The sequence below is a fragment of the Hippocampus comes genome, unplaced genomic scaffold (assembly GCF_001891065.2).
Source record: "Hippocampus comes isolate QL1 unplaced genomic scaffold, H_comes_QL1_v1.1 scaffold97, whole genome shotgun sequence".
Lineage (NCBI taxonomy): Eukaryota > Metazoa > Chordata > Actinopteri > Syngnathiformes > Syngnathidae > Hippocampus > Hippocampus comes.
This window is the reverse complement of record NW_017806172.1, coordinates 299,180-316,895: the sequence shown is the minus strand read 5'-3', so window position 1 is coordinate 316,895 and position 17,716 is coordinate 299,180. Positions and strand designations below refer to the sequence as shown.

General features: G+C 48.2%; 1 protein-coding gene across 3 annotated transcripts; it reads left to right on the top strand.

Annotated features, from left to right (window-relative positions):
* Positions 1 to 297: 297 nt before the first annotated feature.
* On the top strand, positions 298 to 17,114 carry myom1a (myomesin 1a (skelemin)). Of its 3 annotated transcripts, none has more exons than XM_019896311.1 (38): positions 298 to 451; positions 1,307 to 1,559; positions 3,234 to 3,383; positions 3,486 to 3,672; positions 3,749 to 3,906; positions 4,057 to 4,149; positions 4,252 to 4,340; positions 4,824 to 4,865; positions 5,088 to 5,249; positions 5,335 to 5,496; positions 5,795 to 5,936; positions 6,307 to 6,506; positions 6,582 to 6,635; positions 7,260 to 7,384; positions 7,767 to 7,950; positions 8,042 to 8,216; positions 8,888 to 9,009; positions 9,451 to 9,647; positions 9,724 to 9,850; positions 10,129 to 10,313; positions 10,399 to 10,513; positions 10,592 to 10,748; positions 10,899 to 11,005; positions 11,164 to 11,208; positions 11,994 to 12,130; positions 12,223 to 12,367; positions 12,554 to 12,613; positions 12,686 to 12,753; positions 12,819 to 12,944; positions 13,835 to 13,930; positions 14,109 to 14,196; positions 14,750 to 14,788; positions 14,885 to 14,990; positions 15,284 to 15,447; positions 15,531 to 15,567; positions 15,732 to 15,754; positions 16,445 to 16,500; positions 16,575 to 17,114. In XM_019896311.1, the coding sequence occupies exons 2-38, from the start codon at positions 1,354 to 1,356 to the stop codon at positions 16,842 to 16,844; spliced, it is 4,599 nt and encodes a 1,532-aa protein (XP_019751870.1). In that variant the 5' UTR covers positions 298 to 451; positions 1,307 to 1,353; the 3' UTR covers positions 16,845 to 17,114. The 3 variants fall into 3 exon arrangements, with proteins under 3 accessions (XP_019751870.1, XP_019751871.1, XP_019751873.1); XM_019896312.1 differs by having other exon boundaries at positions 1,303 to 1,559; XM_019896314.1 differs by lacking the exon at positions 13,835 to 13,930.
* The last annotated feature ends 602 nt before the right edge of the window (positions 17,115 to 17,716 follow it).

Sequence of the window (17,716 nt, the reverse complement as noted above, 5' to 3'; positions counted from 1 at the left end):
TGCGTCACTACGAGCGTGAAAAGCGACCCGATTACCAGTGAAAGTAGTTTCCAAACGCACTTTCAAGCTTTTTTTCCACGTGGGTTCGCCCCCCAAAATAAAATACGAATTAAAAAAAGACAACGTCGGCACGGTATCTTTTTGGGGACAATGACGTGTGTTAACGTAAAAGACACAGAAGTTGCAGCGAGCCAATAGTTGGAGTGTGGTGGGGTAATCCAAGGAGCTCTCCTTCTTCTTGTGATCTAAATTTAAATGTGGCCCAACCTTAAAAGGTCCTGAGGGCGCCTTGTGCGTTCTGCAGAGTCGCAGCATTATTTTTGGTTTGCGGACCACTCTTGTCCACTGGCCCTCGGTCCTGCTTGTCTCGCCTCGTCCTGGATTTACTTGAGTTGACATTTTTAACGCCTCACATTTATCCACTGTTGGGATTCTCGGAGACTTGATTGTGGTAAGTCCTGTCTATTTATTCCATGAATGAGTAGTTGGCGTGTTTGGGTGTGTCACATATCAATTAGAAGGCTCCTCGATGTTACATTGATATGCAATTTATTGGGAATGTGAACGCGCCGCCCTTGTTCAGGTACAGGCTACGTGTTGCGTTGTTTTGAAATGACTTTGGAAAAAAAGAAATACGGCACACATGAATTATTGTACTGATGTCAAAGTGAAATGATGGATAAATGGGCACAACAACATGCATTAGGAATATCACCGTCATCTCATTCTGGAGAGTGCTAAGCGTGAAAACAAGGAGAGCAAGAGTTCAATCAGGAAATGTTTTGTGGAGATGACCACAGGGTTCTCATAACATCTCTCTTTTATATATATATATAAAAAACAATCATTATTTGTTGTTATTTTTTCTTCATCAATATATCCAAGTTTAAATTGCTTGTTGTTATTTGATTAACTTTTGCTTGTAACAAGGCACTTATGTTTTCTGTTTTGTGGTTATTTTTATGACAATTTTGTTTGTTTATTTTAGGATGTTTCTTTTTTCTCTTACTTATTTGAATGATTTCATCCCTCTAGATATAAGTTCAAGTACTTTAAGAATGATGTAATAAGTATTAGTTGTACCTCCCAACACCTGCAAAATGGCACGGAAACCTCCTCACAAATATGAATGCAAGTTAATAAATGAATTCCCATATTCAAGAACAGCAAACAAAGGGCTCCAATAGACAACAAAACAACCCGTGTGATCATAAATCAATAAATAGGACGGTCATAAACCAATCTGCATTGGTCATAAATACATCTATGATGGTAACGATGATGTTTTTTTTTTTTTTTGAGGCAGAGCTGGTCCAGACGTAAAGTGTGTGACATTGCGGAGCGGCACCCAAGATGTCAGGATCAGTGCAAGTGTCACAGAAGGAGCGGCAGCTGCAGCATCGCAAGGAGGAGCATCAGAAGGAGGCTTATCGCCATCATCATCATCATCGCCAGCAGCAGCAGCATCATCAGCATCAATATGAAAGCAGCAGTCGCTTGAGCACGAAGTCATCCGCCAGCAAGCAGTCCTTCTCCACTTACAAGACCACTAGCCATCGGTAAGCGACGGTGGCGTTGCAATGGATAGCCGAACACAAACGGTACTGCGACACGTGTAGACAGACCTTCTCACAATATTTACGGTCATGTAGACAAGGTCATTTTACAGATCCCAAAAGAAGACTCTTCAAGATTACTGTCCCAGGAACATTTTTTTTTTGTTTAATGGGACAGAAAGATGGCTAAACTCGGTGGGTCCAGATACCTTGGGGATGAGATCTGCAGCACTGATAATAGCCGGTATCAGTCAGCTACGTGAACCACTCCACTTATCAATGGCCGGTCATTTTTCAAGAGCAGACAAGCGCTCTTGTTTTAGCTCAAATTCAGCAGTTAGTTTTGATTTTGAAAAAAAAAAAAAAAGTCTGATGGGAAATGTCCATCTTAGCAGCGAGCTGCAGCATCATTGTTCGTTGTGTCAAAGCGCATGTGCACTTGTGCCTCGCACAACATAAGTCAACACGTATCGTCGTGTCCTTCACGCAGCAAGCGTGGCACTGTTTCTATAAAGAGGTCAGGGAAGGAATTTGAGCTGGAGTCAAGCACTGCCGGATACGTTCGCGACCAGCTGGGCTATTTGTGAAGGCCGACTCGGACACTTCACTTCATGGCGCCGAAGAGACCTTCCTTGAATTTTGATAACACTGGTCAAAAGAAAGTCTTCACTTGTTTTTGTTCGAGCACATCAGGTCTGTGAGATGTTTTCATTTTTGCTTTTCCATTTGGTTTAAACGAGGGGGTTGGCATATCTGCTGAGTTTGTTGACCTGCCTTGTATTTCGGTAAGAGACATAATGACCGGGGTCGTGACACACGCCGCCCGCACAGCAGACGCGGCATGTGTCAAGCTGACGTTAACGTGGGACGTTTGCATTTCGGCACAAAAGCCGCCAGACACGGCACGTGGAATTAGCTGCTTGAACACCGTCACGAATCGTAACGGTAGCGAGTAATCAGTAACTCGGATCAATTCAAGCGTACGATCTTGTATGTTCGGACCAAAGATTAAAATGCCTGCAACAGCCCTGGCCACCGGTTGAAGAAATGTATTTCTTTGCGTCATCCTGTTACGGATTTAGAACCCCATAAGCAAGTGGTGTCCGGATTCAGGCTTAGGTGGCCTGAAATACATCTTTCGTTTTGACATTCGGTGCCAAAAGACACAGCGCACGCATGCCAGACCCCCTCAAATAAACAGATGCACATTTCAGTCATTGTAATAAAGAGACAGGCACGAAGCACGACAACAGGAAGCAAACGGTGCTTTTTTCCATCGTGCTCATTCAGGTCTCGGGCGAGTTCGAGCCGGTGTCAGCAAAGGCCGAACGCGTGCTCAAGACTCCCTCACCGCGCTTCCCAAGTGCATCATGAATATGGATCCGGAAATTACAGCGGTGGCTTAGCGTGCTTTGCCTTGGGAAAGTTGGCTTCATTTCATGTTAGCAATGCAAAGTCCCACCCTTGACATGCTAATGATTAGCGATCGTTTGTGTCAAATTTTGGATTCGTGGTGGGGGGGGGGGGGCGCTGAAACAGATGAAGGGCATTTCCATTCATTTGATTGGCAAAAGATGACTTGAGACATGAGTGTCCTTAGCACAAGCGTGTCTCCAGAAGGCACTCCTATGTCACGGCACCACTGTACAGCCTACTGTTTTCTGTGTTGCTTTCAAGCATGAAAACCACCGCAAAGTCCGACGAGAAGGCTCTGCGGCGGGCGGTCAAGTCGTTGAGTCCGCTGCCCAAGCGGGCCAAGCGCACCTACCTGGCCACCGACTTGGACAAGGAAGTCATCGGCTACGTGATTCCGATTTTCAGAGCCAAGTGAGTGCCGGCCGAACGGCTCGATAGCCCGGACCTTTTTGTGACGAGCGGAATCGAGACGGCTCCCGGGATTTGCGTGAAAATCCCGTTTCCGTTGTGAAGCCGCCAAGAGGTGCGCGCCTTGATGGAGGCCCGCGAGGAGGACGACGCCGAGGAGGGCATCAACTACGTGGCCATGAGGAACCTGTTTGTCCGCGAGGCCAGGGAGGCCGCGGAGGTCAAGGTGGAGAAAAAGAGCAGGTTCACGCGCATCCGAGAGTCGGCCGAGCGCGTGCAACTGAACAGGACCGTGAGTCATCCTCTGTCCATTTTTTGCCCGAAACAATTCATGATCCTAACGGCCATCTCTCCGTGCGCGGCCGCAGTTGGATGAGTGGACGGAGTTCCGCAAGAAAATGAACCCGGATAGTCTCATGCACCCCCCGGAGATGACCACCAAGCCCCGTGGACAGACTGTTTGGGAGGGCCGGACCATCAGGCTGCACTGCGCCGTGGCTGGCTGGCCCAGACCAAGGGTCGCCTGGTAAGAGAAGAGAAGAGAACCTTTATTTGTCCCACACTGGGGACATGTAGCGCTAGTCGTATTTTCAATTGTCATCGTATAAGGCTAAAGAGAGGTCAAGCGCTCGAGTTGGAAGACAAAGGCTTGTCGTGTGTTCATGCGCCATTCAAGGTACAAAAACAACGTGCCGATTGATGCCAAGGCGCGCCCCGAGAAGTTCACCGTGGAGAGCAATTACAACATGCACTACCTGGAGATCAAAAAGTAGGTCCTCGCCAAGCCTCGTTGACACGAAAAAAAGTCACTTTTGCGTTCACGTGGGGCGAAGATGCATTGGCTTTGCTTTTTGCCCACCCCCGCCCCCAGCTGCGACTTCCTCGACACGGCCGCCTATCGGGTGTCTGCGCTCAACGTAAAAGGAGAAATGTCCTGCGTGGCCACCGTGGTTGTCAAACGTGAGTACGTCGCGGTCAAAAATCAGCATTTCTTTTGGAGCGGGGGTGGGCGAACCATGGCCGCATAAGGCCCGCCCCCTTTTTAAGCCCCGCCCAAGGACCGTTTACATGAAAATGTCATTTCATTTTAGTAAACCTCAAGTCAATTGTAAATACGATTTAAAAATACAAATGAAAAACGATGGCAGAAAATGATTGTTTGAGAACGAACCCCTTGGAGTGTGTTGAGCTTTTTCCGTTCTTGAACCCTTTCAGGGACAGCGGTCACTACACTGGAGAGCTTATGGCGTTATCAGGTGTTATCAGCTTACACGGTGCATGAAAGGGTTCAAATAAGCGCAGTATATTTTGACATGAATGTTTGTGTTTATGGAAAAAAAAAAACTCCATTTTTTTTAGCTGGCTCAGCTGTCCAGTATAAGAATCAAATGTTGCAGTCGCTTTGATTTTGAATGAAGGACGGCTATTTGTTTTCCTTTGCAGGCTTCCACGATGAGGAAAGAGATCTGACCGTGACCCAACCTCGTGAGTCAAGCCGAGTTACGGCTTAACAATGATGACCGTGATATTTGGGGGAAAGATCCTTACATTAAAAAAAAGCATGATCTTTATTGGCGTGACCTTTAATGGTATGCGAGGGGTGCGTGAGTTTCTCAAGGGAGAAGGTCTCAAAAGGTTCGGGGGAAAGAACGCTTTTGATGAGCTTTGCGCGTACGCGCGTTTGTGAAAGCGTTTCCTGCATTGCAGACGGCTTCGGCTCCCACCGCGGCGTCACGTTCGAGACCACCATCCTGGACAAATTCAAAGTGGCGTGCGGCCGCGAGGGGGAGACGCTGAGCCTGGGTTGCACCGTCGTCGTGTATCCCACTGTCAAGAACTACGTGCCCGAAGTGGTGTGGTACAAAAACGGTCAGTCCACCCACTTTTGGGCTCGGCGGCAGGCAAACCGTTCGGGGCGTTCGATCTGAAGCCTTTTGACTTGGCTCGCCCGCAGGCGCGCCGCTGAAGGCGTCGCAATGGGTGCACGCGCAGTGGGCCGGACAGCGCGCCACCCTGACGCTGGTCCACCTCAACAAGGAAGACGAGGGCTTGTACACCATGCGTGTCATCACCAAGTCCGGCTATGACGCCTACTCCGCCTACGTGTTTGTCAGAGGTTGGTGGGTCTATTGGGGGGGCGGGGCGAGAAAAAACGTTTGCGAACATCTTTGCGCATGTTTGCGACCTTGAACGAAGCCTGACGGAAAAGCAACATTCGGGCCGCACGCAAACCTTGGCCGCTCAGTGAGAAACGGGCTCGAGGTTTGCGTCCCAAGACTTTTGTGCAGAAAGTCGACACGACGCTTGAAGAAGTAGGTCCGATAGCGGATACCGCGGGCGGGGGTCGTAGAAAGCGGACGGATTTAGAAACATGACCGCTCGCAGGACGTGCGCGTTTGTTTTCCCGCTGCCAGATGCCGACGTGGAGGTGGAGGGGGTCCCCGTAGCCCCCCTGGATGTGCGCTGCCACGATGTCAACAAGGACTATGTGGTGGTGACCTGGAACCAGCCCGCCGTGGAGGGCAGCGGCCCCATCCTGGGCTACCACGTCGAGAGGTAGCTCCGCCCCCCCGCCCCCGAGACCTCCTTCGGTTAAAATGCCAAAGGAAGCGAGCGGACCCGTTTGATAGTCGCCGTCATTTGGCTATTTTTAAGTCTTTATTTTGGGGCTTCAGGCACAAGCGCTGATCCCAAAGTGTGTCCGGTGAAGTCAAGTTTATTCGTTGTCCTTCGTCGCAAGAGCGTTTCAAAGGGCTTCCTTCCTTCACCAATGAGCCCACACTTGACCGTTGAGCGACATCCCCAGATCCAAAACACCCCCCCAAGTCCCCCCAAGTCCTTTCAATTGAACGGCATGAAAGCAGGATGCGCATCCGATGACCTCCTTTCCATTCCATGTCATTGTGATTTTTCTCTCTGTGGTCAGGTGCGAGGTGGGAACGCACCACTGGGCGCAGTGTAACGACACGCCGGTCAAGTACGCCCGCTTCCCCGTCACGGGCCTGGTGGAGGGCCGCTCTTACGTGTTCAGGGTGACGGCCCTCAATAAGGCGGGGGTGAGCCGCCCGTCACGCGTCTCCGACGTGGTGGTCGCTATGGATCCCTTCGACAGGGCCCGCCTTCTTGGTGAGGAACAATAGGGGAGGTTCCGTTCAAGTGAACTTCTCCAACTATTTGTGCCCCCTCCCCTCCCCCCTGCAGGACCTTCTGCCCCTTGGACTGGCATGATCAAGTTCACAGAAGAGGATCACACCGGTATTAGCTTCTTGACTCAAACACAGCGCAACTGGAATGTCTTCCCAGCGCCTTACTTTTTGTTTTCCACATTTGCCAATCGCAAAAATCTGCGAGGAAGTGATGCCTTGCTCACCCTAAAAATGGTTTACAATCACTTATCGATGCCACAAGATGGCGGCAAAACACAACTTTTGTCGAAATGAAACTCCTCAACTCACTTCAACATAGTTCCTTGGCACCAAGACGCCGCAAGTTGGTGGCAAAGCACTATTTTTGTCTGAATGAAACTCCTCAACTCACTTCCTTGGCATCAAGGTGCCAGAAGAGGGCACCAAAATAAGAGTTGTATTCTTCTGGTTTTTCAGAGTTGTTTCTCCGCAAAAATCTGCAAATCTGCTTTCACTGTAAATGCATTCTTTTCCGCTCAGATTTCTACACAAAAATGACACCGTGAGGTTTTTTTTTTTTTAAACACAAAACTAAGAAATCATATGTAAGTACAACATGAAATGTGGAAAAACAAATGAAGGACTGTGAAGACTTTATGGATGATTGCACTGTCAGTTATTATTATATTTTGTTTTACATCCAACTTGTCAAAGTGTGTTGCATCCTCATCATCCGCGTGATGTGTACCCCCAGTTGGAGTGGTCCCCGGAGAACCCACTGAGGTCGTGGTTACCGAGGCGACCAAGAGCTACGTGGTGCTCGCCTGGAATCCCCCCATCCAAAGGGGTCACGAAGGAGTCATGTATTACATTGAGAAGGTGACAAGAGCTTGATGAACACGAAAAAAGTCAGATGACAAGATATCATATGGAATCCTGGATATCATCGAATACGTCATAGTCCTCGTTTCAAGGAAATGGAGCAACATTTCTGTGATGATTTTTGGGAGTGACAGAGGAGTCTTTTTTTTGGGGGGGGTAAAATTGCTATGAGAAATGAAACTAAATACATACACCGGTATATATTAAGGAGTCTTTTGAGAATATTTGTCATTTCGCCAACATTGCACTATGACAAGAATAATGCTTGTGACTTACCACAATGAAGTTGTCATACTGCACAAATGAAGTCCCTTTTTTTTTTTTTTTCCCCCATTGGAAAACTGTCTTCAAAGTCGCCGACGGCTGCTATTTCCTTCAGTGCGTTTCAGGCTCCGACACGTGGCAGAGGGTGAACACCAGCATGCCCGTCAAGTCTCCCCGCTTTGCCCTGTTCGACCTGAGCGAAGGCAAATCTTACAGCTTCCGCGTGCGCTGCTGCAACTCCGCCGGCGTGGGCGAGGCCTCCGAAGCCACCGGCTACATCACCGTGGGAGACGTTCTCGGTGAGAGCGCCGCGCGTCGCGCAAACCTTTGACCGCGGTTGAGAGGAAGGAACGTCAATCGCGGTCACCCACCGCCGTGCTTCCCGGACAGACCCGCCGTCTTCTCCGGGCGCGCCCGTGGCCACCAGGAACACCGGCACCTCCGCGGTGGTCTCCTGGGCGCCCTCCAAGGACGTCAAGGACCCGGTGGGCTACTACGTCGAATACAGCGCGGTGGGCACCGACGTCTGGATCCCGTGCAACAACAGGCCCGTCAATCAGACCAGGTGAAACACTTTGGCGAGAGGAGCATGCGCTACAAACGATCGAGGCCGCTGGAGACGGTTGGAGCAAAAGTGTCGGGACGCCCGATCTTCATTTAAGCTGTCAACGGAAGGCGAAAGCTGCGCAATATTGAAGTCATTCGTGTGCTATAAAGGAAGTGAGCCTCGTTTAAGTACAACAAAAATCAAGTATTTGCCCTTTGAAAACGCCTGTTGTCATCTTACGATGAAAAGGCGCGCTCCCCGTGGCTAAAATGGAAAATGGACAAAAAAAATGCAAGTGCTTCAGAAAATGGATGGCTGGAGAGATCGTTTTTTTGCTCAAGTCTGTGACTTGGTTCCTTTCTTATTTTCCCGTAAAAACCAGAATCTTACCAGAATTGAGTCCAACAACATTTTCCAAGCAAAACGATATACTGTACTCTTGAGATATGATGAGGAAAAAGGTGACATCTTTCAGATTGAAGCTCATTATTATGAAAAATCATAATCTAGCCGTATGCTACGGAAAAAAAAACTATTCATCTAACAAGAATATATATATATATATTTATAATTCTGAAATATTGCAAGAATAAAGTTGGAATTTTATGAGGGGGGGAAAAAAATCACGCACACGCACGCACACGCGCACGCACACACTTCTGAATTGTTGGTTTGTGGTCGGTGTTCAGGTTCGTGTGTCACGGCCTCCCCAGTGAGACGACGTGCGTGTTCCGAGTGAAGGCGGTCAACGCCGCCGGCTATAGCTTGAGTTCCGCGGCTTCGCAGCCAGAGCTGGTGCGGGCGGCCATTTGTGAGTCTCCTCGCTGCTATTCTGACCTTTTAGTCTTTCTCTCTCTCTCTCTCTCTCTCTCTCACTCACCACCGGCGCTCCAATTTCATCAACTTTTAATAGACTGACGAGAATACGTTCTTCTCATTTTACGTTCATGTGCTTTGACTGTCCTCCTCCTTGTTTTTTGTTGTTGAAATTCAACATTATTAAAGAATAGTGCCTGCTTACTCATGTTGTGTGCATGCGCATCACAAAAACCTTTGTTTTTTTTTTTCTTTGCTTTTTTGTTTTTGTTTTGTTTCGTTTCTGTGTGGCGTCGGCGTTGACGTAGCTGCGCGCTAACTCTTCGGGAGGCCTGCTTGGTGCATGGACGAGGTGAAAAAGGCTAAAAACATACTTCAAAGAGCACGAAGCTCCGCGTAAGTACTTGATCCGTTCAAATGGCCTTCTGTGTCCCAGCCGTCCCCGCGACGCCAACCGACGTACGCCTGCTGGAGGCTGACAGGGACACCATGGTGCTGGGCTGGAGCGAGCCCGCCGACAACGGAGGAGCCGACATCAGAGGATACTTTGTGGACTACCGCACCGTGAAGGGACGCGCGGTCGGCCAGTGGCGCGAGCTCAACCTCCGCGCCTTGACCGCCGCCTCCTATAAGGCGAGAGCTCAAGCGCCGAGGCCGTTCGGGCCGCTCTCTTTTCACGCGGAACTCATCGGCCTCCGTTCGCGCTCAGGTGGAGAACCTCCGGGAGAACGTGGTTTACCAGTTCCAGGTGCGCGCCGTGAACATGGCGGGCGTGAGCGACGGCTCGGTGCCCAGTGCTGCTTTGGAGTGCCGAGAGTGGACCCTGACTGTGCCAGGTAGACCGCCGCGGGGGCGCCACAAAAATCCCACATTTTCCCCATTGCGTTTAAATGACAAGTTTGAAAGCATCGCTACGGACAACAACGATAACCTTTTATGAACTCACAACATCTCTTCATTCATTTCACGCATTTTTAGTGAACGGTGCAACAAATGTGCAACGATATAAAATACCGCGGTGACCAACTGAAAACGGACAGCTGTGAAAACGGTGGACCGTATCCGCGCAAAGTGTCCTTAAAACGCCCCCCCCCGCCCGGTTTCCTTTCCCAAGACGCTCCCGTCGGTCTTCACGTTGTGGAGGTGCGGGACTCCTCCATGGTGATCCTGTGGGAGCCGCCTTCGTTCGACGGCCGCTCTCCCATCAACGGCTACTATTTGGACTTCAAGAAGGCGTCGGATGGGGAGGAAGGCTGGATGGCCGCCCACGAGAAGGCCAACGAGTCCACCTTCATGAAAGTGAGCGGCACTTCGAGTCGACGCGTTTGGAAAGGAAAGGAAAGGAAAGGAGAGAAGCTCCTCACGAGTGTGCTTGCGGATTCAGGTGAGCGGGCTGCGGGCTGCTACATCCTACGTCTTCCGCGTGCGCGCTCAAAACCTCGCGGGCGTGGGGAATCCCTCCGCGGTCTTGGGTCCCATCCTGGCCGAGACGCCCCCCGGTGAGTGCAATCGTTACCCCTCCGAACCAAAACCGCGACGCTCCGGTTTCAAAGTCTTTCCGTTGACCGTCCCCTCAGGTACCAAGGAGATGTACGTGGACGTCGATGACGACGGCGTGATCTCCATGGTCTACGAGTGTCCCGAAATGATTGAGGGCTGCGAGTTTGTTTGGGCGAAGGATTACCAGCCCATCGCAGACCCCACCAGACTGACCATCGTCGAAGAGAAGGGCAGGTAGGCGTCAATTTCCGCTTTGCGAAGGTGCGCCGCAAGGCTCTGTACCGGATCCATCGAGATATGACGCCGGACCTCTGAGCGTACCGCGGTGGAAACGCGGGCTACAAAAATATATGGCCGATCAATCGCAAGCTTCTTCTTTTCCAGGACCAGAGCTATCTTTAACGACCCCTCCCCGGAGGATCTGGGCAATTTCTCCTGCGTAGTCACCAATATGGAGGGGGTCTCATCCAGCTATCAGCTCACAGAGGAAGGTGAGCCGTGTCCCTCGCTGCGCTTGCTCTTTGTCGGGCGCGCGGAGAGACGCTTTGGAAGCGATCCACGCGATTCCCAGCTGCCGGACAAATGGAAAGTGGCGTTGTGTGCTCTGAGGGAAATCGCTTCTTTGTTCTGCTCTGGATGTTGTTGACAGGTCTGATGCATCTGCTGGACGTCAGCCACGACCACAAGTTCCCCGGTGAATATGCCGCAATAACAAGAACACACGCTTTCATTCTGTGACTCTGCTCAAAACAAAACACTTTTGTGAATGGATTCATTTGGTTATTTTTACTGAGAGTATGTGTCGATTCACGTCCTTATTTTTATGCTTTATCTTATCTGTCTTTTTCCTCCTCATTTATTTGCCGTTAGTTATTTTTTTGTGATTATGTTTGTCTGGTTTCCTATTTTTTAAATTTGCTTGATCTATTTCTTCCATTTCTTTTATTCATTAATTTCTTGTTTTGTTGTTATTAAGTTGTGTCTAATTTTTTTGTCTCATTCATTTGGATCAATTTCTTATCTCCATATTTTGTACGTTGCCATCTGTCTTTTCATTTATTTTTATTTATATTGATTTTGTCATTTTATGATCTTTTTTTGTATTTTCCATACATTTAATTTCATTGATTAATTTGGTTTTAATTTTTGAAATATCCCCCCCCCCTTTTATTTTTTTTGTTATTTTTGCATGTATGTTTTTATCCTTTCTCTATTCATACTTATTTCAGCAATCGGATTTTTAAGACCAGTTCTATTTGGAATTTGTTCCACAGTCCAAACAGTCACCAACATAAAGCTTGGAAGAAGTGCACAGTCATCGTAATAGTTGAGATCCAAGCATAACTTCAAGTAGCGGGAATTAAGTCGAACCTGAACCTAAAGTCAAAAGCTACCAAATGAAAAGTAATAACAAGGGGCAAATGTCCAAGCATGCCGTGTCTCTGATCGTCAGTTTTCTTTGTCTTTGCGGGTCCTCAGTTATTCCCTTTAAGAACGAAATGGCCATGGACTTGCAAGAGAAGGGCCGGGTGCGCTTCTGGACTCAGGTGGAGAATTGCAGCAAGGACTGTCAAGTCGAATACGTTTTTAACGATGCCATCATTCAGCAAGGAAAGGTAAGAGCCAAGCCTACGTGTGTATTTTTCCCCCACCCGTGTCTTCCGCGAACTAAAATAGTCCTCTTTTTTTTTTTTTTGCTGGTCTCCAGAAATACACCATGAACTTTGACAAGAACACCGGCATCATCGAAATGTTCATGGACTCCCTGGAAGTAGCCGATGAGGGGACGTACACCTTCAATTTGGTCGACGGCAAAGCAAAGGGCACCACCAGTCTGGTGCTCATTGGAGAAGGTACCGCGCCCCAAATGTCAAGCGGAGCTTTTCTAAGATGAGAGCCGTCGGTCGGGCCATTTTTTTTTTTTTTTGCGACGACTTGCCAGCGCAAACCGAGCGCTTGTGCGGTGGCAGCACCGAGCTCAATTCGGCGCGGTTGCAAATATCCATTCTCTTCTTTTGAAACGATTTTCCGATGTGCAGAGTTCAAGGCGCTGCAGAAGAAGTCGCAGTTTGAGAGAGCAGAATGGCTCAGGAAACAAGGTGCGAAGCGATTCCTCTCGTACGCCGTCACATGCGCGCGGCTGTGTTTCCGTGACACATTTTCCTCCACAGGTCCTCACTTTATCAAGTACCTGGACTTCACCATCACGCCGCAGTGTGACGTGCTGCTGCAGTGCACGGTAAAGACAAAAAAAAAAAGTGAACAAATCATTTTGCGACAACACGACTTGGTTTCTCTCCGCAGGCAGCAAACATGAAGGCGGACACGGAGATCATCTGGTACAAGGACAGCCTCTCGATCGGCGAGCGCGACGAGGCCGCCAAGAAGCTGGAGAAGAAGGCCGACGTGCTGACCTTTAATATCGGAAAGGTCGGCGACCGCGGGGCGACGTGCTGCCGTTTTGCCTGGCCGTATCTTTCATGCTAGGCTGTCGAACGCGCAAGACGAAACTGCTTTGAGGGCAAATCATCACGCTTTGGAGTCTTAAAGTGACACGTAGACAGTAAAGTCGACAACATTCGCTCATTTCATTGAGTTCAAAGAAATTGTAAACCCTCCACGGGTGGTCAAGGATAAACGGAGCCGCTCCCGCGCTTTCCATCGACCCACGACCCGCCGTAGGCGGCAACTGACTCTGTCCGTCACTCAACACACAGTTGAGCCAGTTAACGGTCAGCCAACTCTACATTCTCGTTTGCTGACTCACTCGTAAGTCGGCAGGACAGGCAGGCCCCGCCCTTTTTGAAATAACACGCATTCAGTCACAGAAACAGCAGTGCCGTCGAATGTGAGGATGGTGACCCCTAGTGGACAAAAATAATAGCTTCATCTGCAAATGCAGACGCAGGGCACACAGATTGATTCTTCATTCGCAGGGTGATAGGGGCCAGGCTGAAATCCGTGGAAAATAAACAACAAAATCATAGAATTGAAATGTCAAAACGTTGTTTTTTTTTTAAATCTACAAATAGTTCAATCCGTGAGAGTCAAAGCACGTCTGGAAAGTCATCTAAACAGGGATGACTGTATTTAGCATTCATTTCTATTTCGATGAAGCCTTCTTCCCATTCCATCATTTCTTCGTGAAAACGGCTATGTGTCCCAATACGCTTGTCCGCGTCGTGCACTTTATCATGGACGTGAGTTTGTCGTCTGTGCCCTCTATTTCATCACGAACACTGTTGTCAACACGTCACGTTATCATGCATCGTGTGTGGCTCTTTGTTGCCATTAATGTGCTCATGTGTCTTAATTCGCAGTGGGTTAGTAAACAGGACACGCAGGCGCAAAGTGAAGAGAGCGAGCCGCCCGCCGAGGACGCTTCGCCGCCGCCGCCGCCGCCGCCAAGACCCAAAGTCTGCACCATCTGGCTTTTTTCCCCCATTTACTCCATGCTACCATTCCATCGTTTGCCTTGTCACGTCTGCCGCATTTGCCTTTGTGTGTTCGGCCGACTGCGCGGCGATGGAAGACGCGCGCTTCGTCAACGGACGCCGCCGTCATCTCTCTAACGCAAACGCTTTTGCCCCTCAGATTTCCAAGAGCGACGCGGGCATCTACGAAGTGTACCTGAGGGACGAGAGAGGCCAAGACAAGAGCAGGTTCGATCTTACCAATGAAGGTAAGATCGCACACAGGAACTCCACATTCCGCTCACTCAAGCTTCTCATGTAAATCTCCGTGGATTCATTTTTTTTTCTGATATTTGTGTCTGTCTCATGTTGATTTTTTTCCCCCCTGTTTTTGCATTCTTTTTCATTCATATGTACTTTTGTCAATGGCATCTGACTCTCTGTCAAAAGGCTAAAGTCTCCAAATAATGACATACCTTGTATGCTGCCATATTGGACTTTTTTTTTTCCAACTGGTTCACCTCATCATCGTGGCGTCTTCCGTGCTGTAACAGGCTACTGTGAATTTTGGGCTTGTTTTCTGATCTCTTGTGATGTGCCGTAAACTTGCCGGATGGTGTGGTCAAGTATCGCCATCGTTTACGCGGCACCGTGGAACCATCTCAGGTTTCACATTGTCATGGTCAACATCCAGTGACAGAGTGCAAGGAGAGCTGATGGCTTTTGCGGGGGAGGAGAGGCTCTCAAAACCCCAGCTCACAATTTGTTGCCAAAAAAAAAAACCCAAACAACTTCCTGATCCTTTTCTGTGTTTCTCTCAAGGTTACCAGGCTGTTATGAATGAATTATTCAGGGTGATCGGTGAGTGCACACACAAGCTCTTATGTCGGGCGTAAGAAGCGCGCGCGTATTATGATCATCGATGATAAATGCTTGTTCTATGTTGTTTGATTGCAGCCAACTCCTCCTCTCAAATCCAAGTCACCAGCACTGAACACGGCATCGTCCTCTCCTCCGACGTCACGTACTACCACGAGGACCAGCGCATCAACTGGCTGCACAAGTACGGCCGTGGCGGATTGAACATTTGAACAAACCTCTCCTTTAATTGACGCTCCCAATGTGATTTGCATTTTATCAACTCAATGGTAGTTGAATACGGGACAATAAGTACGATCCTTGTCAATCTGCCCGAGTGACCGCTGATGCTAGCGTGTTAGCATTTATCCAGTGGAGTCTTTGCGAAAGGCCAAATGTTCTGAAATAATATCTCACCAAACGCATGGTTAAGCTAACGGCCCAAAGGCTCAACAGAGCAACATTTCAAAATGGTTATTTTGTTGCCGCTCCACCAAGGGACGCCAAGATCGCCGCTTCGGAGCGCGTGAAGGCGGGAGTGACGGGCGAGCAGCTGTGGGTCAAGATCAACGACCCCACCGAGAAGGACAAGGGCAAATACGCCATTGACCTGTTCGACGGCAAGGACGGCGTCAAGCGCGTGTTTGAACTGTCTGGACAAGGTGACTTTTTTCTTCTCCTTTCAAATGTAAGTTTGTGACTGGATACGGTATTCTTAACGTGTGCGTGTCATGCCCTCGTGCAGCGTGGGAGAGAGCATTTGAGGAATTCCAAAGGCTCAAGTGAGTAAACAAACTCATGTGATTCGTGTGCAAATAAATGATTCCATGTGGCCTGAAGTGAAAGTAACATCCTCTGAGCGCTTTCAGACTGCCATCGCGCACATTTTTTCATTCTTTCAAGACACTTCTGAGATTGACTCTCTCTCTTTTGTTTCCTTCTATAGGGCGGCAGCCATCGCAGAGAGAAGTAAGTTGAGCTTGTGGCAAAACATGCCACTTTCTTCTTACCGGTTTGAGTTGCAGAAGTGTGTCCCAAATATTTTTGTATTCCAAAATATTGGACCTTATGAAAACGTACGGTCATGACGTCACGGAACAGCTTTTGCCATTGTGCGGCCTCTTCGGATGTGTCCGCCTCGGCCACCTGTGGACATTATAACGCAGACGTCCAGACATACGGTGCTGTACCTGGAGACGTCTCAGCTCTTCAATCAGCCACAATAAAAGTAGTCGTCCTTCGTGAACGCTAAAAAATAGTGTATATATATAATTGTTAGTAGCCATGTGATAAGTGGCCACCATCTTTCTGGAATTTTCTCAAAAACATCAACTTGCGTTTTTTAAAATACCCGCAAATATTATTTACCTTAAAAAGAAATTACACAAATGTTTGGGTGAGGCCTGGGGTTTATGAGGGATGAACTACATTTCCCTTCATTTCAGTGGGGAAAGGTGATGATACGTTGTTTGCCTTCTGGTATGAGCATCCATTTTTTTCCCCCACTCCTGTCCGTTTGGGCTACAGCATTCATTTATTCCGCAATTAATGAGAAGCACGGCATCATCTATCGGAGAACCGGAAATATTATTATAAATACTCTGCCAAGGACCTAAACAAATACCAAACCAAGTATCCCATCTTGTATTTTTGATCTAGATCGCGCTCGTGTCATTGGAGGCCTGCCAGATGTGGTTGCGATCCAAGAGGGCAAGGTAAACTCATCCGGCTTCTTTCCTATGACATGACCTCCATTCCTCACCTGACCTTTTTTTTTTCCCTCCCCAAGTCTCTTAATCTGACCGGCAACGTGTGGGGCGACCCCACGCCCGAGGTGAGCTGGACCAAGAACGAGCGAGAGCTGGTGAGCGACGAGCGCTACGTGCTCAAGTTCGAGCACGGCAAGTACGCCAGCATCGCCATCACTTCCGTCACCCGAGCCGACTCCGGCAAGTACGCCTTGGTGGTGCGCAACAAGTACGGAACGGAGGCCGGCCTGTTTACGGTCAGCGTGTACAACCCGGAGGATGACGAACACCTAAAGCAGGAGAAAAAGTAGGACCGAGGGTGCAAAGTGGAAGAGTGAATACATTAGTTGGGTGGTTAATGGCAATGCAAAGGCAAGCGAAGCACCGTTTTCTGAGCAAGTCGGTATTTGAAGTCAACTTTGAAAACAGGTTGCTTCTGTGAAGAAAGAAAAGCAATAAAAGAACTCTGATATCACCAGCCACTGTTTGTTTTCTGACTGCGTCATTATTTTGAGTAACCCGTGAAAACAGTTTGCTTCTGTGAAGAAAGAAAAACAATAAAATAACTCTGATATCTCCAACCACTGTTTTTTTTTTTTTTTTGTAATTGAGAAACTTTGACACTTTGCAGTTTGTATTTAAAAAGTGTTGTTGTGCAGGGTGATGCTGAAGCTGCCAAAACTATGACAAAAAATAGCAGGGGGAAAATACTATACACATTTGAAGATCATTCAAAAATATGAGCAAGTAATACACATAAACACGAGAAAATAAAACACCAAAATATATGGACAAATAAATATAAACATGGTTTTACACATTTGTGTAACACAACAGTAATCGAAAGAATTCACAAAAATATTAGATGACAATTACACAAATATTGGATGAAAACACAGAAATATTATGAAAATACAAAAAAAAAACCCACACACCTATATTAGAGGAACAATACACAAGTAGAAGAGTATACAAAAACATTACGATACTAAAAATATCCCAAATATTACATGAAATATACTGAAATATTACTCTCTTTCATGATCTTTTAATATTTGGGGGGACGGGGGGGGGGGCACAACCCCATAATGGTCACCTCGATATTATTTTGGGTTGCAGCTGTCAAATTAGGCCAACCTGTTATATTACTGGTTAAACGGATTTTTAAAAAAGCATGTAAAGA